Source organism: Cervus canadensis, chromosome 21 (genome assembly GCF_019320065.1).
Source record: "Cervus canadensis isolate Bull #8, Minnesota chromosome 21, ASM1932006v1, whole genome shotgun sequence".
NCBI lineage: Eukaryota > Metazoa > Chordata > Mammalia > Artiodactyla > Cervidae > Cervus > Cervus canadensis.
This window is the reverse complement of record NC_057406.1, coordinates 23,868,914-23,891,772: the sequence shown is the minus strand read 5'-3', so window position 1 is coordinate 23,891,772 and position 22,859 is coordinate 23,868,914. Positions and strand designations below refer to the sequence as shown.

Sequence of the window (22,859 nt, the reverse complement as noted above, 5' to 3'; positions counted from 1 at the left end):
GGAATATGGGATGAAGTAAGTTATTTGTAGTTGCAAACAACAGTAATGAGATATTTGCCACAGATCCTACAGGGCTAGATCTGAAGAACTGTGACAACATGCTGGAGGTGCTGGGACCAGAAAATCTGAGTTTTAAAATGGCTCTGCCTCTGACACTAGTTTGGTAATGACACTGAGTAATCACTTAATATCTCTAAGACACAGTAGCCTCTTCTATCAAATGGAGAATATTGATTCTCAAGGGCTTCCCTGGTGCCGGTGGCTCAGACGGTAAAGAATCCGCCTGCAATGCAGGAGACCTGAGTTTGATCCCTGGGTTGGGAAGATCCCCTGCAGGAGGGCATGGCAACCCACTCCAGTATTCTTGCCTGGAGAACCCCCATGGACAGAGGAACCTGGCGGGCTACAGTCTATGGGGTCACAAAGAATCGGACACAACTGAGCGACTCAGCACACAGCAGGGTTGGGAGGAGTAAATAAAATAATACAAGCAAAATAGTAGAGTGTCTCATATATGTGAAGTGCTTCATTAACATGACGTTTTTTCACTGCAGTGGGAAAGTAAAAAACAGCTGCTAAGAGCACAGGCTCTGGAACTGGAATGTACCGGGTTTTGTGAGGTATGACCTAGGGCTGGTTACTCAACCACTCTGTACATTAGTGGCCATACCTATAATAAAGGATAAAAAAAGGAAAGCTAGAGTTCTAAAGAATTTCTATGTAAGGACCACATAAATTAACAGTGCCTGGTGCATAGAAAGCACTTCAGAAACTTAGCCATTATTATGTATATTTTAAAAAGGATGCTTTGCTTGGTAAAAAGTGTATCAGCCTCAATCTCCTACCACCATTAGAGCCAGCATTTCCATTCACACACTCTATCACACCAAATACTATCACAGTCAGGTCACAGGATAATGTGACATTGATTTGGAGACTAAGACTAAGGAGAAATCTTTGGTTTTCTCTATTATCTCTTAACCAATGAATTCCCAATACTATTGGATGATTAAAAGTACTAAGTGATAAGTCAGAGAAAGACAAATATTATATGATATCACTTAGATGTGAAATCCAAAAAGTAACACAAATGGACTTCTTTACAGAACAGAAACAGGTTCACAGACACAGAAAATAGTTATGGTTACCAAAGGAGAGGGGAAGGGATAAATTAGGAGTATGGGATTACCAGATACACATCACTATGTATAAAATAGGTAAACAAGGATGTACTCTACAGCACAGGCAACTCCATTCAATATCTTATAATAACCTATAATGGAAAAGATCTGAAGCTGTACCCCTGAAACTACAATACTGTAGATAAATTACAGCTAAATTAAAAAAAACTTTTTTAATTAAAAGTTTAAAATTAAACCAATAAAATGATAGCAATGTAACAGAACTAGTATAAAATTCTGAGGAAAAAAATAAAATTAAACATGCAACAGTATTTCTTAAAATATTCAATACTTTCAAAAAATATTCACTACTCAAGAATGCTCTTTAACCTAACCATAAGTTTAACATGGTCTATTTCACTTGTGATGCCCCAGACGTGGACTCTTTTTATATGCTGCACACCACCACAAGCAAGCTCTATACTCCCCAACCATCATTACCCAGAAGTGTTTCTGGGTAATGGTGACAGATCTAATGGTAAGATCTACTTTCTTCAATAAGCATCTGCTGGAAAAACAGAAGACCTGTTATTTTCTTTTGATATAACTAGTTTAAAGAAAAAGTACCAACTGCAGTGGTATCTGACAGCTTTATAGGTGAGAATTTTGTGACGCCAAGGGTCCACACTTACAGTATGCACTTGTGGTGGTCGGTGATGCACTGTGAGCTGAGGTCCCGTTGATCCCAGGGTTAATCCATTGTTTACAACATATGTAGTTGCTTGAGGCACTCGAACTGTAACACCTATAAAAGAAAATGAAGTGATTGAATTAGAGTTCTATTCTAAATTTGGTAGAACACTGAATTAAACATTTAAAAATCAGTAAAGTGATGCTTATAAAATTCAAAAGGAAAAATATTTCTAACCTAGAAGGCTATACTCAGCTAAAGTATCATTTGAGCACGAGGATAAAGAAATTCTCACATATGCAAGCTACCAACATAAACAGTCTACCTCCATGAACTTTTCTTCAAGTAGCCACACGAGAGACAAGATCAACAAAGGACAACAGGAGACACAGTGATCAGGAGACCCAGCATAGGGAAGAAAGAAATGCGATCCCTGCCCAAAATCCTAGCGCACTGAAGCACTGGAGGTACACAGAACACAGAAGGCAAATAGGTCAGAACGGAGCACTGTGACTCTAAAGATAGAAAACACGAAGCTCTCTTCACAAAGATCTCTGCTGCCTCCAGAACAGGCAAGTTAATCTTGACTCATTTTAACAAGGTTCCTCTCTTCCTTTCCACGCCCTGCTAATCAGCTGAGGATACTCATTTCATCCAACAGAAAACTCTTTATACAGACATCAGGGCAATAAAAGCAGAAAATCTAGAAGCAGACTTCCTCGGTGTTACAGTGCATAAGAATTCGCCTGCCAATGCAGAGTACACGGCTTTGACCCCTGGTCTGGGAAGATCCCACACGCCATGGGGCAACTACTGAGACTGTGCTCTAGAGTCCAGCCTACTCGACAGCTGCAACCACTGAAGCCCGAGCCCCGAGAGCCTGCACTGCACAAGTCACCGCAGTGTGAAGGCTGAACACCACAGCTAGACAGTAGCCCCTGTTCCCCGCAACTACAGAAAGCTCATGTGCAGCAATGAAGACCCAGTGTGACCAAAAATAAAATAAGTTTTCTTAATTAAAAAAAGGAGAAAATTTAGAAGCCACTCATCGCCCAACCATATTTCTGCCACATATCCAGTACTGTGGGTACCTTGCCAGGGGTGAGCCCTGTTTCCAAGAATTCATTTAAGACACCGCTGACTGATTTCCCCAGAGAAAGCTCTTGTAAGCTTGAGAAAGCTAAAGCCAGAATGTGAACTAGAGACTCTGTTTAGTTTATTTCCTCCTATAGCCATCACCTAATAATGGCATGACTGAAGTTTCAGTAAATAGCTGGATTTGTCCCTGCTTGTTAAGTTTTGCAAAACTAAATATTTTTAGTGATACCTATAGAGACTGCAAAACCATACAGAAAAACAGAAAGTAAGTAAGGGTGATGGTTACCTCTGATGGAAAGGGAGAAGGATGCAATTAAGAGCGGGCATACATAGACTTTTGGATTCTGATGAAGTCCTATTTCTTAGTCTAGTGGAGAGTTCATATGTGGTTCACTTTGCTATTTTTCTTTAAGCTTTAAATATATCCTTTATAGAAACTTGTTTGTATATTTTGCAACTGAAAACATATATATTTCATATATATATATGTGTGTATATACACACACACACACACATACATACACACACACACACATGGAAATTACAAGTTACCTTAAACATTTTCCCATCTTTTATTTCTCAGCCACCTTCCATACCTTTAAGACTCTCATTGGAGGCTATCCTTTACCATTATCTCCATCTGGGCTAAGTCACAATTGATCACTCCCACTTTAACTAGGCAAGTTGTCTCTAAAGTACTGTATAGACCAACACCAAATCAAGTAGGCCATAAATAATTAAACTGAAGACAACACACAGAACACAAATTAGATACCAGTCCATTTTTTTCTGGTTAACTCTCCTAAGAAAAGAAAATGAATGGATAATAGTTTTAGTATGATACTGAACACTTTTTGCTGCATCTAACATCAATATAAGCCACTCCAACTACATGCAAAAGAACAACATAAATAGGAAAAGGGTCTCTTACTGTTTTGGGGATTGACCTGCCGAACAGCAGGAGCCTGCATAACAGTTCCTCGCAGGGGAGCCTGAGCTGGTGGTGCAGGGAGGGTCGTATAAACCACCTGGTGGTTTGCAGGAGCTCTCGGTACAGGGAGTCTTGTGGTCACCTGAGTTACTGGACGATGTGTTACATTCACGGTGGTTGGAGCTAATGAAAAGCAGAAAAATAGATTTAAGATGCAGTAAATTCTATGTTAAGTAAGCAATATTAAATGACAATTCACTTTATACAAAATCTAATTTACTATAATAGATAAGAGTCTCCTTTTGTAATCATGAAAAAGTCAAGAATGACAGGGTCAACCAAGGTTAGTATTAGTACAATCCAAGTTTCAGAAGAAAAGAACACCTCGACCATGTCCAAGGCCCTTCCCACTCTAGTCTGTCTAGATAAATAAGCATGTGAAGATGAAGAAAGGGTTTAGACTTTGGGGAGTATAATCTTATATATATATTTCCCTTCCTCAATGTTAAATTATTCTTAGCAGAGTGGAATTTTAGGCCCTCCAGGCCTTCTACCGATGGGTATAAATCCAAAAGAGTAACTTGTGGTCCCATAGTTCAAAAAACCGATTGGCTATTATAACTGACAAGTTTTTCAGATGAGTCAAATCACCTCCTATTCGAAACAATAAAATTTTAATGATTATCTTCTGACAGTAGTGTTAGGCCAGTTAAAACAATTTCTAGTTAAGAATCACTGAAAAACTCTTGTTTGATCAATTATAACATCTTGGTTATAATTAGAATGAATCATTATATTCATCTGTTCCAGAGAAACTATATTCATTTCTGCTGTTTACACTGTTAGATGACAAAGACATATATAGTTTAACTCTTCTTTATAACCATTCTGTATCAGTGCTGCTGGTTAAAAGACTATCTGCAAAATTAAGTCACACTGCATTCAAAAACACACATTGTCTTCAAAATGACAATGGGAATACTCCAATACAATTTTTTAAAAAATAAAAAATAACAATGAAGATTATTCTTAATTTTCTAATCTTTAAAAAAATAGTTATAGCTTTTATAACTTATTACTAACATAATTAGTGTTAAAATCAAGTTCATCTCAAGGGAATGTGAAGAAAAGGACAAAATATCTGCAAGAGACATTATTTGATAAAGGACTCATCCAAAACATACAAAGAACTCCTAGAACTCAACAGTAAGAAAATGTATAACCCAATTAAAAAGTGGACCAAGGATCTGAACAGACACCTCACCAAAGATGATGAACAGATGGCAAAGAAGCACAGGAAAAGCTGCTCAACATAATATATCATCAGGGAGATGCAAATCAAATAACAATGAGATTCTACTATCCCTATTAGAATGGTGACAATCTAAAACCCTAACAATACCAAATGCTGGTAAGGATGTGGAGCAACAGTTCCTTCCTCACACTCACTGCTGGTAAAAATGCTAACTGGTACAGCCACTCTACTCTGGCAGTTTCTGCAAAACCACAATCTTCCTGTATGATCCAGTAATCACATCCATTGGTACTTACCTAAATGAGCTAATTTTCTGTCTAACCCTTCCACTCAGTTTCACAGTCATATTTCACAACAGGCCAAACTAAAGATTCAGCTCAGTGATTCAGCAAGTTTACCTGTAGGTAGTAAGTGTATGGTTGTCTGAGATGGTCCACTTGTTGGCACTCCAGATGGTTGAAGAGGCGGTGCTGGCTGGATGGGTTGCAACGGTCGAGATAAAGGCTGAGAAGAACTCATGGTTGACACAGGGGTGTGATTTACCTTTTTAGAGTCTGTTAATTAAAAGTGAGGCAATATGATTAATGATAGAAAAATATCAGATATACAAGTTTATCTTTGCCATTCATTTGCATTTTACCACTAAGAGAACAATTTCACTGTATTTTAATTAAGTGTACTTCTGCCAATGTGAAAACCAAGTCAGAACCTTAAATAATTTACTGTTGGTTCTACCACAGATTTTAAATCACATTTAAAGAAAATATAGTTGTAATTTTTTTTTTTAATGAAAAGAATCCTACTTCTAACTTAATACAAAAAGCTTAAGGCTTTAGCAGCAGCTACTTTAATATCTGAGTGTTGATGAAGACAATGCACATTAGATGGGAGAATTTAAGTAACACTCATTGGTGGGACAATGGAGAGAGATTCTAAGAGGCAGGGGTGCTACAAAGGGAAATGGCAAGAGTACAGATGACAAACTTTTATTTTACTTTTTTATCCAAAACCAGCCCTATCTGTGTCCTCTTACAAATAACCAGTATTTACTTTTGTGCTCTAGGAAATTTCTTTCATTAAGATTTGTGTATTAAAAAAATAGTAAAAGCAATACAGAAAATTTGAAATGTTTAAACAGTAATCAGACAGGCATGAATTCAACCCCAACATATGATGACATAAATCTTCCAATTTTACAGCAGTTTTTACAAAAAAACCTGACCTTAATGTCACATAATGAACTGTATAGCTACTTAATTTTGTTTTTCTAAAACCAACTGAACTATCTTATTCCCTAAAATATAATTTCTTAAAGTCTCTAATATTTTTTAAAAAATTAATGTCTTAAAGGTATAATAACTCTGATCCTACTAGATTTTTCACATGCATTATATAATTACTACCACAAAGTTTTACAGATATGTCTATGAGAAAAGTTATTTTGTACAGTCAAATAAGTTTGAGAAATACTCTATCGCTTGAATCATTCTTGGAGATTTACATTGTAAATCAGCACAGTAAAGGTTCAGAGATATCTGTATTAAGGAAAAAAACCCATATAATTTTAACTCAGCATTTCCCAAGCATATTTAACCATGAACATTTTTATTTACAGAACACCTATTAACACTGTAGAAGAATAACTTGGAATGTCGGTCATCAGCTAACCAATATAATTTCTAAATATTATAACTCAGAATAATACTGAGAATTCTGGGTATATGTGCTTTTTAACAATATCTTGATTTAACACCTATGTTAAAGTACACATACACACATATGGAAAAAACGTTTAAAGTCTAAAGACCTAGATTTAATTTGTACTCTGAATCTATCCTGAATTCTAAAATGGGCATTACAGGGTTATGGTAAGGATCAAGTGAAATAACAGCTATAAAAAGAGAAGTATTCCCTAAGTTAAATATTCTCTTAGTTGTTCTGTTTTCCTTTATGCTTTGTTAATATTCTCCGAAGATTTGATTTCTATTTTTTACTTCTAATCTTAAAAACTCTTTCTAAAAAGGACATAAACAATGCTGTCAAGATTTGTCCTCACTAAGTATAATGAGTTAAGAGAGAAAAATGGTACTAAAGCATTCCTTAGTATGATTACTTATATTTAAGTACCTTGTAAAGCTCCACTCTCTTCATCATCCATTGTGAGATCAATGACACCACCTGAATCGCTGCTTGTGGCTTTTCCACTCTAAAAAACAAAACATCTGCATTTTGCTATGGGAACTCTAGTAGGCATAAGGAAAATAAAACGATACTGAGGGGAAGCAATGATAATGCATAGCTTGGTTCAATCCAGACCCCTAAATGACTTTACGTAAAGAGTGTTTGTCAGATAAATGACCCAAGGATCCTCATGAGTCAAATATCTGCCACACACACAAAAAAAGAAAGAAATCTTTCACAATAAATTATTTTCTTTTTTAATTATACTGTCAATTACATAGAGCTATTAGAGTGACTATCAAGTGCTTTAAGTGATTAAATGTAAACATAATTCATTTCTAATAATAAAATGTTGACCAAACCTATACTAAATTATCAACATTAATTCACAAAAAGACCAAAGGCAACTTTAAAGCCAGAATTAGGTTACATAAAATAATCTATTTTTCTCCCTAAAGAATGGTATGGTATCACAGGATGTAATATGCTATAATCAGATGACATCCAATTTGACCAAAGTCAACTCATTGTCCAAAATTATTAGAAATGTAGTTAAAAAAACTTTTTTAAACTATATAATGGCAACAAAAAAAGGAAAGCAGTATAACATAGACCTAAAGAGCCAAGATCTTCAAGTCAAAAAGAATGACTGAATCTTTTAGTTCCAACACTTACAAGTTACATGAACTTATGTTAAAATGCCATTTTTTTAATTTCAAAAAATTGATATGAAGTCTATTATAAGGATTAATACAAATATGCAAACAAAGAGCTTAACACCAGGCATGACACACAAGAACCGCTCAATAAATGCTAATCATAATTACTTTATGGTATATTTACAGTCATGTCAACTCCAAATGATTAAGGTTTTCATCTACAATACTAAAGTTTTACAAAATTAAAGAAAATAATTTCTTAATATTAGATATACAGACCAAATCCAAAGACCATGATGTAACTCTAAATCTTACAATTATAAACCTTTTCTATGATAATGACTTCACAGAAAATGACTTGTTAATAAACATCACAAATCTGTAAAACCCAAACTGAAAAGTTCTTAACAAACCTTTGAAGAACATAACAGAATCCACTTGCTACAACAGATCTATAAGATCCACTTGTCCAACTAAGGTCCACTTTTAAAATTAAATTTTAAATTCATCAAAAATTACTAGAACAACAGGCAAAGACTAGTAAAGTAGAACCCAACTAGAAATAAAAGATAGTCAATAAAAATAACTCCAAGTGGAGCCAGATGTTGAATTTAGCAGACTTCAAAGCAGCTGTTAAAAATATATTCCAAGAATTACTAGAACAAACAATCCTAAAACTTATGTGGGATCACAAAAGACCCAAAATTGCCAAAACAATCCTGGGAGAATAGAATAAAACTGGAGGCCTAACACTCCCAACATCAATAATACAACAAAGCTATCGCAATGAAAACAACATGGTGTTGGCATAAGAACAGACGTGGATCAATGGATCAGAACAGAGCACCCAGAAACAAACCCACACACCTATGGTCAACTAATCTTTGACAAAGGAGCCAAGACTGATACAATGGACAAAAGACAGTCTCTTCAGCAAGTTGGGAAAGCTGGATAGCCACATGTCTATCAATGATGCTGGAACATGCCCTCACACTATACACAAAAGTAAACTGAAAATGGCTAAAGACTTAAATATGTAAGACATGACACCATAAAGCTCCCAGATGAGAATGTGGGCAAAACTTTCTCTGACATAGATCACAGCAATGTTTTCTTAGGTCAGTTTTCCAAGGCAATAGAAATAAAAACAAAAATAAACAAATGAGACCTAAAAAGACTCATAAGCTTTTTGCACAGCAAAGGAAACCATAAACAAAAAGACAACCTACAGACTCGGAGGAAATACTTGCAAACAACACAACTGACAAGGGCTTAATTTTCAAAATATTTAAACAGGGTATACAAATCAATAACTAAAAAACAAATAGCCCAATTAAAAAATGGGCAGAAGACTTAAACAGACATTTCTCCAAAGAAGATGGTCAACAGGCACATGAAATGATGCTAACACAGCTAATTACCAGAGAAATGCAAATCAAAACTACAAGAAAGTATCATCTCAAACTGGTTAGAAGCATCATCATTGAAAAGTCTACCAACAATAAGTGCTTGAGAGTGTGTGGAGAAAAGGGTACCCTCCTACACTGTTGGTGAAAATGTAAATTACTGAGGCAACCACTATGGAGGAAAAGATAGAGGTTCCTTAAAAAACTTAAACTAGAGTTACCACTTGATCCAAACATCTCATTGCTGGGCACATATCCAGAGAAAACTCTTAATTCAAAAAGATACATGCACCCCAATGTTCACAGCAGCACTATTTACAAGAGCCAAGATATGAAAGCAACCGAAATGTCTACTGACAGATAAATAGATAAAGATGTCTCTCTTATACACGCACACACACACACGGAATATTAATCAGCCACAAAAAAGAATGGACCTAAGGATTATCATACTAAGTGAAGCAAGTCAGAAAGATATATGATGTCACTTACACACGGAATCTAAAATATACAAATGGATTCACTTATAAAACAGAAACAGACTCATAGACATAGAAAACAAACTAGAGGTTACCAAAGGGGAAAAGGCAGGGAGGGATAAATTAAGAGTCTGGGATTAGCAGATACAAACTACTATATATAAAATAGAAAATAGTAAGATTCTACTATGTATCTAAGGGAGCTATATTCAATATCTTCTAATAACCTGTAATGAAAAAGAATATATACATATGTATAACTGAATCACTTTGCTGTACACCACAATCTAACACAACATTGTAAATCAATTATACTCCAACTTTTTAAGAACAGACAACAGAAAAATTAAGAGTATTAAAAATCAACACAAAATTAAAGTAGGGGGAAAAGTACCCAAAAACAAAAAATAGATGATATATTTTTTAAATTATAGAACAGCAGACCTAAATTCAACCATATCACTGACTAAACCAAAGAAACAGAATGAAATTTCCTATCAATATTAGGGATTGTCAGATGAAATAACACATCAAAAAATGAAGAAATTACTAGTTTTTTCCTCCTAAATACTCACTTTAAATACAAATACACAAACACACTGAAAAAAACTGCTGTAATTACATTAATGTTAGAGAAGATACAAAGAGTAAATCTTATAAAGATAAAAGGGTCAATTTGTCTATTTCTTTTTATTGTTTTAATGCTCTATTATAAGGTGCATATTTTTCTATAGTGTATAATCTATAATAGGAAGAAAGGTCTATAATCAATGAGCTAATTTACTGAATTGTATTTTTATTTATCCTAACTTGACTGATAAAGTTCATCTATTATCACATACTACAGTAGTCTCCTGTTTCTATTTTCTTACGAAATAAAATCTAATTATTTCAATAATTATTAACAGCAAATAAAAGATATTCATGATAGCTGGAACTATTTCCATCAGGCTCCATGGTCAGTGTTCTACATTCACTAACAAATTTAATCTACAATAATCTGTGGCTGAGATCAGCATTAACCATATTTTATAGGTAAGAAATCAATTCCAAGGTTTAGATAACGTATTCAAGCCTTACATATTAGGTAAGTTACAGTTGCCAGACTGTCTGACTCTAGAGCTTATTATTTCTATGTCACTAGGTTCATGTTTTTCTGCCATCAATTCTGAGAAAACTTATGTAAAGAGACATTACATGCCTATATCTGCATTTATACATATTACTGAAGTTCTGAAACTGCTAAAAAACATCTTGTGTCAAGTAGGTTTTAATACTAAGAATTAATTTTATTAAAAAGTTATTTAATCATGTGTCCCCCCAAATGACCACTCTCATCGTATGAACACTAAGAAAATTTCAAGAAGGCAAAGATATTGGCTTTGTAGGGTATTTTTTTTTTTGTACTAAAATAATAAGATCATATTTAAAAGGCAATAACAAAGAATATATTTGAAAGGCACTTCCACAACTGCAGAGAATGCCAGTACAGAAGACCCGGCTGTTCACTCCACAATCTCTCCAAAGGAACTTGGGAACTATCTCAAGGTTTGGTTGGCTACCAAAAATGTGGCCCTTAGAAAGTTTACATAAATTATTGATCATTTTCTTATGTACCTTAAACACCTTAAACAATGAACTCTGTCACACTGGCTTATCAAGGTTGATCTGCGCAAACACCAAGGCTGATGATGCACACCTGGGTTCACTGCTGGGCGTCCTGCATTGTGACTGCCATAGCTGGTTACACAGAAAGAAGCAGCTGTCCAATCAGCTCAGGCCATGACACTCAGTCAGGCTTACCAGGGCAAAGACCTTTCACTTGTTCCCTAAGGTAATAACCAGAGAGAAAGCCTCTCCTGTGCAGTGCTGGTTAGGGAAGAACATGGAAGCCTCAGCCTGACCGCACTTGATCCCACTTGATGCTTATTTTTTTCCCTGCTGGTTTGGTTCTCTATTTTTTGCTGTGATAAACCATAATCATGATATAACCTGTCACAGGTTTTATGAGCCCTTCTAGCAAATCAGCAAAATTGAGGTGGATCTCAAGTCCCTCCAAACAGTAATATAAAACTATAGAAGCAGCAGAAAATGATTTCTACACTGTTTTACAACATATGATGGTAGTTTTAACAAATAATGTTTTACCCCATAAAATATATTAGTAACGTACTACATGAAATGAGATCCATGAATAAAATAATAACAATTATATGGAATATGCTAATAAATGCTTATTTGAAAGACATTACAGAAATCTTCATTCAAGGACTACAAAAAGAATATTTTATATCTTTAATTATTTTCTCATTAGCTATGTCTGAACAACTATCATTTCCATACATGCCATCTAGATTCCTTCTAAATTATGATAGTTTTACAAGTGTTCAGAAGTAAAACTAAGGAAGACTTGGCATAGAAAAAAGAAGTCATCTGAGTGGTTAGAAAGCTAAGAGTGTAAAGAATCATAGGCTACCTATTTCACACCAGATTCTATTTGCTACCAAGTTAACATACAGGGTAAAAAGCTAACAGCAATTTCTTAACATATGTTCAAAAAAACTGTAGTGTTAACATTATCAAAATATTTCTGCACAACAAAAATTTTATCTATAACCCAAAAAGCCAATATAGCATCAATTTATAACTAGCAGCCCATATATATTTCCATAATAATTTATTATATAATAAAACTTGCATATTATATTTACTATTTAAATCCATAACTGGAACTCATTCAAACCTTTGATCAGACATGACTTTAACAGATTAGCTGCCTAGTCATGCTACTTGTGTTTTTCATACAATGGTAGTGAATTACTATTCCTGTAAGCCAAATAAAATATTCATTGAGAGACCTTTCTGGTGGTCCAGTGGCTAAGACTCCATGCTCCCAATGCAGGGGGCCCAGGTTCAATCCCTGGTCAGGGAAGTAAGATCCCACATGCCACAGCTAAGACCTGGTACAGCCAAATAAATTCATTAAATAAATAAGAAGAATTTTTAAAAAAATATTCTTTGAGAACTTAGAATTTGGTTGTACAGTCTCTTTGCTAATCTGAAGCAGTAACTTACTATTTCAGGTGTCTTTTGGATCTACTGGTACAAGTTGCTTCATCAAAATAAAAGTTATCTAATACAATGTAAACTAAAATAGTTATGATTCTAAAACTTGTGAAGTGGTAATACATGTTTTAGACTTTCTAGAACATAAGTAGCTGAGTGTGACTAGATTTTATATTATTTTGTTATTTTTTTTTAATTTAAAAAGAATATTTTTAAGTAAAGAACTTTAAAAGTATGGCAAACTTTTTTTTTTTTTTTGGCAAACTTTTATATCAATTTATTTTTACTGAAATGTTTACAATATTACATACACTTTATTTCAGCAACCTAATAAAACTTTAAAAAATTTTTTTTATTTTGTACTGGAGTATAGCCAATTAACAATGTTATGCCAGTTTCAGTGGACAGCAAAGGGATTTAGCCATACATGTACATGTACCATTCTCCCCCAATTCCTCTCCCATCCAGGCTGCCATATAACATCAGAATATAACTTTTTGCAGTGATGAAAATATTCCATATCCTTGTTTTCCAATATGGTAGTTACTATCTATATGTGGCTTTTGAGCTTTGAAATGGGGCTACTATGATAGAGGAAGTAAATTTTTTATTTAAGGCTAAATTAAATCCATTTTCATTTAAATAGCCTACATGTGATTAGTGGCTACCACATTAGACAGCACAACTCTAGAAGAATCACCATTTATAACAAGAAAAAACAGCCATTAGTGTCCATCTTCCTCTTCTAAAACATCACCTAGTATGTCCAAACAAACAAGAGAAAAGTTACTGAGAGAAATGAGGATGTTTGTAATTTCTTTGTTTAGTTTTAGTTTTACTTTATAAAGTAAAGCTAGACTTGCTATAAATGTTACAGAAAAGTCACTGAATATATCGATGTTTCCTATACTACATGCCTTCCAAAAAAGTACTCCATATGCTTTTAATTAAAAACATAGCTACAAGACATTCTCAGAATCAAAACTTTGACCTTTAATATAATATAAAAAGCCTGCTAAAATTTGTAAGAAATAAAATATTTCTAATAGCTTTAGTTTGATCTATACAGCATGGTGTATATCTATCTTTGGTCAAAAATTCATCATTTTAAAGATGAATAGTCAAAATTAAAGATCACTATGCCCTTGTTTTAAAATTCACATATTTTATTCATGCCTGACTTATTCAAGATTTTTTCTCTCACTAGGAAAATATATGAGTTTCTAGATATGATTAAGAGGAAGGGAAGAAATTAGACCATCAAACATGCAATGACTTCCCTATGAATCTATTACACCTAAAGCAATGTAGAAAAAGAATCATGATGAACTTTATTAATACAGGAAAAATGGAGTTACTCCACTCCTGGGTGACTTAAATTTAACATGAAAAAGTACCAAGGATGGCAAAATACTAAGAAGCTATCAGAAAAACCAAAATTTTCTTTCCATTAAACTGTTTCTGATTAGCTCTGAACAAACTAAAATGGAGTCTCTGTGTGTGTTGGCAATGGCAGGACAGAGGATGGGGAGGAGTGGGGAGAGGGATAAACCAGTGAGACTGTCTTAAAAAGATGGGCCACATGTAATTTGGAGACTAAAACTTCACACTGTATGAAAGAAAATTACTAGACTGTCAGTTATATATAATCCAATATCACTAAGAGAATTACCAGTAAAAAAATTCAATTCTTGTCAAACAACACAGAGAAGCTGTTTGAAAAATTTTGGACAGTTGTAAAAAACAGACTTGGAATAATTTTCATTTTATCAAAGAACATCAATAGAAATCCATTCTTTCATTTTGAAACAGTAGGAAACATCTTACCTGTGATGTGCTATCAGCTGCTTTCTTATTAACAGAAGCATCTACTGTTTTGTTTGTCTGGTTTTCTAAGGAGTCAAAAAACAAAACAAACTCAGAGCTATTTTTAAAGGAACCTACAAAATGTGGTTTCTTTATATACAACAATTCACGTTAATTTTCTCCAATAGTTTTTTGTCTGTCAACATGTCACATATGTAAATTACTCTCTCATAGACCACTGCTACAAATCTTTCAGAAGGACAAATTGATACTAGAAATCCAAACACTTCATATACCCATTAAACACAAATTTTAACTCTAACCAAAGGAATATTGCAGGGAAGCAATTTAAGATGTGTATAACCTAAATGCTATAACACGAAAAGTTAAATAAAATATAATCCTTCCATACTACACACCTCTGGAGAAAAAAATTTAGCAACATGGCAAAAATGTAATAAATTCACTAGAAAAATAAAGTGATCCTGATGAAACATACATGCATAATCTCAACAGCTCAATCACAGATGGTTTTCCTTTATTCATTTTTCAATAAACTTGTATTGAGTTTGTACACACACACATACATAAGAATTTTGCATGTATGGAACTACAACTATATAGTTGTATAAAAGATAGCTGAATGAAAAAACAGCACAGAAAAGAAACAAAGGATGTTTTTCTGCCTCAATTTCTAAAGAAAATGTATTAAGTTTTGTCAAATGTCTTGAGCATCCACTGAGGTGATTAATCAGTTTTTCCTCTTTGGTAACGTGGTCAATTACATTAATAGGAGTTTTCTAATGCTGAAACATCCTATCCACACTTTCTGTCAAAAAAACCTTATAGTCAAAATATGACACTCCTTTCATTTGTAAATCTTCATAACATACATACAAAGTAAATAATTTATCAATATATTTAAAAAGACAAAACCAGAAATGGGAGATAGAATTATTTCTGTCTATACATTTAAACAAATGAGGATAAATATCTACCTGTTAAAAAGAGGGTTTTACAGGCTAGGTAAGTAAAAGGGGCCCTTCCAATTTCTGCCTACCCTATCTGAATTATCTTAGATCTTTGCATAGCAAGAAAATATACATATATACACATATGTACAAATGCATGTGTGTGTATATATAACCTAAGGAATCTCCCAGGTATATTTAAGATGTATGTATACACATATCTTTAATATCTTAAAATTGCTTCATTTATAATGAATCAGCTTCATTTCTGGACTGCAAATTTCTTGAAATACTACTTAATAAAAAAAAATTAATTCCAGGTTACTGACATGCAGAGTATTAATACACACTCAAGACATTACCAAAACATAAGCAATTTACTACGAATTTTTAAATATATATATACAGTGTAAGAATACATTCATTTGGATTTAAAACACATTTTCAAGTGAAAATAAAAGGTAAGTCAAGAAGCAAAGCAGGTGAGGGAGTTTCATTTTTATTTTCTGTTGATTGGCTGGTTGGCTGGTTTCGTTCTAAGTTGTGTCTGACTCTTGCAACCCATGGACTGTAGCCCACCAGACTCCTCTGTCCATGGAATTTTCTGTGGAATTATCCTCATACAATTATTCTCAAGATTCAGGAAAGATTTAAACTGATTAATGAAATGTTTTATTTCTACACACACACACACACAAATACTAATAAATATGAGAGTTTTCCTATCCAGCATGATTCTTTGACTTAATTGTCTCAGGACACAAAGTTAATTATAACTTTGTGTTATAAAGCTGTAAAATATATAAAGCTGTAAAAATATTCTTTATCCTAGATTTTCCACTAACTTCTCCTACCCTTTTATTAGATTGTTGTCTTGATTCTCAATGTAACATTTTATAGTTTCACTGCATCTTTTGTTTTCTTTTACCACTTCAGATGAATTATGAAAGTAAAAAGTTATGAATCAATCTATCAAGCAATAAAATTGGCAGTATATAAAGTAAAAAATTGTACACCAAACTCTATCATATAAGAAACATCTCTGTCTCTCTATTCTTAAAAGATATTGTCACTTTTAACCAACACTGAATTTTTACCAGCATCATAAAATGGATGTGCATTATGAGCATGTGCATTTTACAGGGGTGCATTAGTAGTGTACCTTGGTAGGTGCTGGATAACTGAATGAAAATAAATGGAATGCAAAAACTTTTAAGTCACTTTTACCACCCTATCTCTCATCTAGAACACTCCCAAGAGCCTCTAGTTTCTCTAACTCCATTTTCTCCCCTCCTGTAGTCAGTGTTTCTGGATGTCACACTCCTTCCTCTCTGTAAAAATCCTTTAAAACTCTACTTCCCACCATCTTGCCATTCACTCCATTCTCGTACCTTCCCAGAGCTCCCATATCCTCTCACAGAAACCTGCATATATTTACACTCATCACATTTATAATTATTTAACATTCAAGTTCCCTATTTGACTATAAGCTTGGTTACAATAGGGACTATTTTGTACATTTCTGTGTGTCTGCATGATTTTAGAACAAAACAGCATTCAATGTTTAATGAATGAATGCAAGCATGCTAAGCCGCTGCAGTCATGTCCGACTCTGTGCGACTCAATGGACAGCAGCCCACCAGGCTCCTCCGTCCACAGGACTCTCCAGGCAAGAATACTGGAGTGGGTAGCCATTTCCTTTTATGAATGAATGAGACAAGCTATATTTGGTCTTTAAATTTCCAAGTAATCCTTAGAACAACTTTTATTTTATACTTATAAAAAATATTGACTTACTCTATGAAGACATATGTACATAAATATGTACAAATGCATGCTGTCTAGTTATACATTATGCAAATAAAACTTACATAAGCATAGTTTTAAAGAAGTTTTACTTAAATAACTAATTAATTTATCACCTTATGGGTGTATTAATGTTTGGCTTCAGCCTTCATATTCACCCAAATTTTGCTATTTGATCTTGGCTTAGGTTTTTGCAAGTCTCAATAGCTAAATGCCTACTTTCATGCCATTTATGGCATCCTTAAAATTATGCATAATCAGAGAATATATCATCTCATAGGACCTCCTTCTAATTAATATGGTAAACAAAGTCAAGCTTAACATTAATAGTTTTGGTTAATATCTAATAATTTACTTTCAAATATATGTAAGCATTCCAAATAGAACTCAAAATGAAGATCTCCATAATATAATTTATGTATTAAAGTATATATGTGTTAAGTATATATATGTTAAAATATAAAGTTTTAAATATAAATATAAATGTATTATCACAAAACTAATAATTACTAAAATTATTAATTTTATATACAAAAATAATTAATGACAGTCAAGAAATTAAACAGACTGACATTACAACTAATAAAGCACATTAAGCTAGATAATTTTGGGAAAAACACACACTTTGGGTCAACAAATGTTCATACAATGTTAACAGGATAGTGAACTGAAGTATAATTCAGATGTGTGTGTGTATGCTCAGTCAGGTCCAAGTCTTTGCAAGCCTATGGACTGCAGCCCACCAGGCTTCTTTGTCCATGGGATTCTCCTAGCAAGAATACTGGAGTGGGTTGCCATTTCCTCCTCCGGGGGATTTTTCTGACCCTGGGATCAAACCTCCATCTCCTGAGTTGCCTGCATTGACAGGTGGATACTTTACCAATGAGCCACCTGGGAAACTCATAATTCTGATACTGTACAAGTATTTAGGGAACTTGCAATCATAACATTAGACAAAGTAATCTTTCAAGTTATTTACTTCTTTTCAGGCTATGGTCTTTCAGGGAAAGTTCTATATTTAAGAATTTACCTTATTTTGTAACCATGATTTAAAAATAATGTCAACTAAGTTCAAAATTTCATAAAGAAGAAAAACTCCAAAATCACAGAAAACAATGTCCATGATAATCATCTTCCACCTAACATGTTAAAAAATAGTAATGACTGGAAGAAATGTAACCCACCCCCAGAAAAATCTTTCTCATTCACTGAACTCAATTAAAAGTAAGCATCTAAGGAATGTTGTGACAGCAGATAATGCTAATAAATATCATTACTGTACCATGCAAATATTTAGTTTTAAATACTAATAATAACTGTATTTGAAATTTCAATCTTATATCCCAGATGTTAATTGTATGAGGGTGATATTCAGCTTCATTCCAGTATGAATTTTTATCTACAATTCATTTACTCTCAGTAACTCTGTGAAACTCTATTTTATGAGAATATATACTCAGAAGAAAAGTACTCTCCTGAAGACCACATAAAAAATTTTTAAAAAAGCCCTGTATATCTCACTTATAAAAAGTAGTTTTGTACTTTATAATTTTTTCTTATATTTCAAGGTCAACTATATCAATAGGACAGTTACTACAATTTCACTATATACATGATGCCCAGGTACTCTTTCCTATCTTTCCAAAAGTAGTGGGGATAAATATAAAATCAGAAATGAAGAATAAGCAAGTTGAAGAATGTATATACAATCTATGCTTTCTAAGAACAAGGAAGACAGAGTTCTACAGATTTTAAATTAGGAACAATCAAGTTCTCCTTCTTGCAATACTTCAAAGTATATATAAATATACAAACATAATCATGTAAAATATGCCATATGGGAAACTATATAAGAGAAAACAAGAAGCAAGCAAACGTTCTGCAGTAAATTAAAGAGGGAAGACCTAGTATAAAACCATTCAAATTTGGAAGATAGGAGTGAAGAATGCACAAAGGATTTTTCCAAATGGAGTAATGGGCAGGGGCTTCCCTAGTGTCTCAGATGGTAAAGAATCTGCCTTCAACGCAGGAGACTCAAGTTTGATCCCTGGGTTGGAAAGATCCCCTGGAGATGGGAATGGCAACCCACTCTACTATTCTTTCTTTTTAATTCATTTATTTTTTAATTGAAGGATAATTGCTTTACAGAATTTTGTTGGTTTCTGCCAAACATGAACAAAAAATATGGAACACTTCAAGAATTTGTGTGTCATCCTTGTACAGGGCCATACTAATCTTCTCTGTATCATTCTGATTTTAGTATATGTGCTGCCCAAGTGAGCACCACTCCAGTATTCTTACCTGGAGAATTCCATGGACAGAAGAACCTGGCAGGCTACAGTCCATGGGGTCACAAAGAGTTGGACATAACTGAGCAACTAACACTTTCACTAGAGAAGATGTGTGGTTCTTAATTTCCTCTTATTAGCATATATTACATCACTTAGATATTTTAAAACATACTGTTTTCTGTATATTCAGATATATCTGTAAAATGTATTATAAGAGTAATTCATAATGCTTGCTACAAAGCCAAAATTAAAAATTTGCCCAGGTTAGGAAAACTAGTAAAAGATGAATTACAAATGGTAACTTCTTACTCAAAATAAATTCTCAGATCCCACTTTAACAACATCATTTCTCTTAGGTAACTAAAATAGTCTCTGTGAAATTCTATTCACTCTGTCTTCTAATAATGATAGTCAACTACATATACACATACACACACAAATTCAATTATCTAGACTATTAACAAGCTTGCTTTTCTATTATTAAATCTACATGTTGACTTACCAATTCTTGTGGTGGTAGTGCTGCTCTGTTCTGCAGGAGATGAAGTACTAAAAGCCGAAATTGGAATCTTCATCTGTATAGGACCTCGATTATTTGATGGACTATAGAGTCCTGAGGGGCCTACTGTAGGTAAAGAAGTCCTTGTGGCTTGGACAATAGAGTGTGCTGTGGGAACGGCCTGTACGGCAAGTGTTGTTCCTAACGGTGCAGCACTGGCAGGAGAATTCCTTTGAATACTAGGACTGGGCACAGAAGGAACGTTGTTTGGTTTCGTGGGGTTTGGCAAAGATGGCAAAGACACTGGATTTTTGGTAAGACCACTCACTGTAGGTGGGCTTTGTACAGAAATGAATTCAACGTTGCCTGATGGTTGATTGGTCACTAAAGTCCCTGGATGGCTCTGAAGGAGCTGAGGCTGTGAGGATACAGCAACAGGTACATGTAAAATCACTGGTAAAGACTGTAAAGAGATTGTAGGCTGGGGATTTCCACTAGGCACCTGAGTAGAAGCAACTACTGTAGCTGTGTTGGGTGCAGGAAGAACTGACGTGGCTGTCAGAGAACCTGAAGTCACTGGAGGCTGCAATTTAGGTTGACTACTGACAACTGTTGGAGGAGTGACAAGATTGGTTGAAGGTACTGTAAAAAAAAAGAGAGAGAAGTTTCAGTTTAAATAGCTATCTTTATCAGCTAAGATAATATAATACAAATTTGACGTACTGCAATATATACAGTAGTCTCTCATATCTTTTAATTTGATTTAAATCCTTGAATTCTTAGATTATTTGCAGAATCATTTCTGCATTTACATTTGGTAAATTATGAAAATAGCAATGTTTTATCATTAAGATGGAGGACTGCTATCTCTGTATCAAGAGTCTCCGAAAATTAGCATACTTACTTCAGAGTAACTAGCTGGAAATACAACTAAAAAACAGTGAAAACTAGGCAAAACTGGAAAGACAATTTTGAAAGTACATTAAAAATGCCTTAGAACACTGGCAATAAATAAACTCAAATAGAATATCTAGAAAGAGTACCATAAATTCATAATAGTTAAACTTAGTGATGGTATTTTGCCATATGGATAAAGTGAAACCTGTACCTGTGGATCCGATGTTACTGAATTCCCTGGGAGAGGAACTAGTGAGGAGAGGCTACTACCTCTATTAAAGTTCTATTGACATTATGTGATATGGAAAATAACATAGGGAAGATGGGAGAAGAATTAAGGAGCTGACAACAAAGAGCAGAGTAAATAAAAATGTTGGTCACTGCAGTTTTATAGTCTTTTTTTAGCTCAGCCATTTGTGTTTCTTCTCATTTGAGCAGGTTTAATAAAAATCAATGACCAAATCTCCTTCTCACTGATTTGTAAAGTCTTTCCAAAATCACAGGCACACATAAAGCATTACTGCTGCATATCAAATAAGGCTGGCTGGCTCAAGGAAAAGTGCCTGGACGACTGGCTGAGCTATAAGCTGAGCTCACAGCCTATTTGATGGAATACCACTTTTACTTGAAAGACTGACTTATAAACACACTACGGTTATTCACATTAGGGTATCTGGCAAATTTTTTCTTGAAAATAAACCAAATAAGGCAGAGACTTCAAAGAAAACAACCAACAGTATATACTGGTAACAGTAAAATCTGAGTTTTAAAAAATAAACAACTTAGAACTTGGGAAAATACATCTACCTGCCACCCTGAGAGCATGGTTAGCTTCCCAAATCTTTAAAGGCTCTTTTGAGAATAACTGATAACAAAGTAAATAAATACAATTAAAAAAAATTTATTAATGAAATGTACCCATGTTTGGAAGACTTAGAAAACTCGGTGAATATCTTCCAAGTGATCAATGAATGATGTTAGTAAAAGACCCATTCAAGTACAAGACAAACGAACTTTGTGAAAAATTTAAAAAGGTTTATTGGTATGATTTCTGATTTCTGATTTCACTTTGCAACTAACCTTTAAGAAACCACTACTTGCTGTGTCAAAGAATAATACCCACATTCTCTCTAGGCCTTTCCCAACTACATATTTGTATGAGGCTGAATTTTCTTCACATATTTCAACTAAAACAACAAATTGCAACAGATTGAACGCAGATGCAGATATGAGAATCCAGGTGTGTTTGGCCATCTTAATGTTTTAAGTGAAGTATAAAAGAGACATAAAATTTTAATATAATAATATTCTTTTTGCTAATTTTTTTAATTTTGGAAAAGAGTTACTTTTCACCAAAACTTGCTACTTATGGTATGTAATTCTGTTGTTTAATTGCTAAATCATGCCCAACTCTTCTATGACCAAATGGACTGCAGCCCACCAGGCTCCTCTGTCCATGGGATTTCCCAGGCAAGAATACTGGACTGTATAATGGTAAAAAATATAGGTTTGCAATTATTTTTAAGTGAATTAATAAACATTTAAAAATTATATGTTTTAATTTCTACCATAGTAAATGTCAATTAATATACCAACATAAATAAAACTCTGTAGATTCTTAATAATTTTTAAGATTATACAGGAATGCCAACACCCAAAAGTTTGAGAATCACTACAGCAGAAATCTGAGTTTCTGTATTTT

The 22,859-nt window shown here is 33.9% G+C and overlaps 1 protein-coding gene and 1 non-coding gene across 5 annotated transcripts in view; both read right to left on the bottom strand.

Moving 5' to 3' along the window:
- LOC122423947 (activating transcription factor 7 interacting protein) overlaps positions 1-22,859 on the bottom strand; it is a 108,882-nt gene that overhangs the window by 6,621 nt on the left and 79,402 nt on the right. For all 4 annotated transcript variants that reach the window (XM_043441505.1, XM_043441504.1, XM_043441506.1 and 1 more), the window contains 6 exons: positions 20,264-20,902; positions 14,715-14,779; positions 7,224-7,302; positions 5,495-5,650; positions 3,842-4,024; positions 1,814-1,926 (listed from right to left, as the gene is read on the bottom strand). In XM_043441505.1, the coding sequence (XP_043297440.1) occupies positions 1,814-1,926; positions 3,842-4,024; positions 5,495-5,650; positions 7,224-7,302; positions 14,715-14,779; positions 20,264-20,902 (1,235 nt within the window). The remainder of the gene's footprint in view (positions 1-1,813; positions 1,927-3,841; positions 4,025-5,494; positions 5,651-7,223; positions 7,303-14,714; positions 14,780-20,263; positions 20,903-22,859) is intronic.
- Positions 19,649-19,754, bottom strand: LOC122424093. Its single transcript, XR_006264294.1, has one exon. It is a non-coding gene; the product is annotated as a U6 spliceosomal RNA (small nuclear RNA).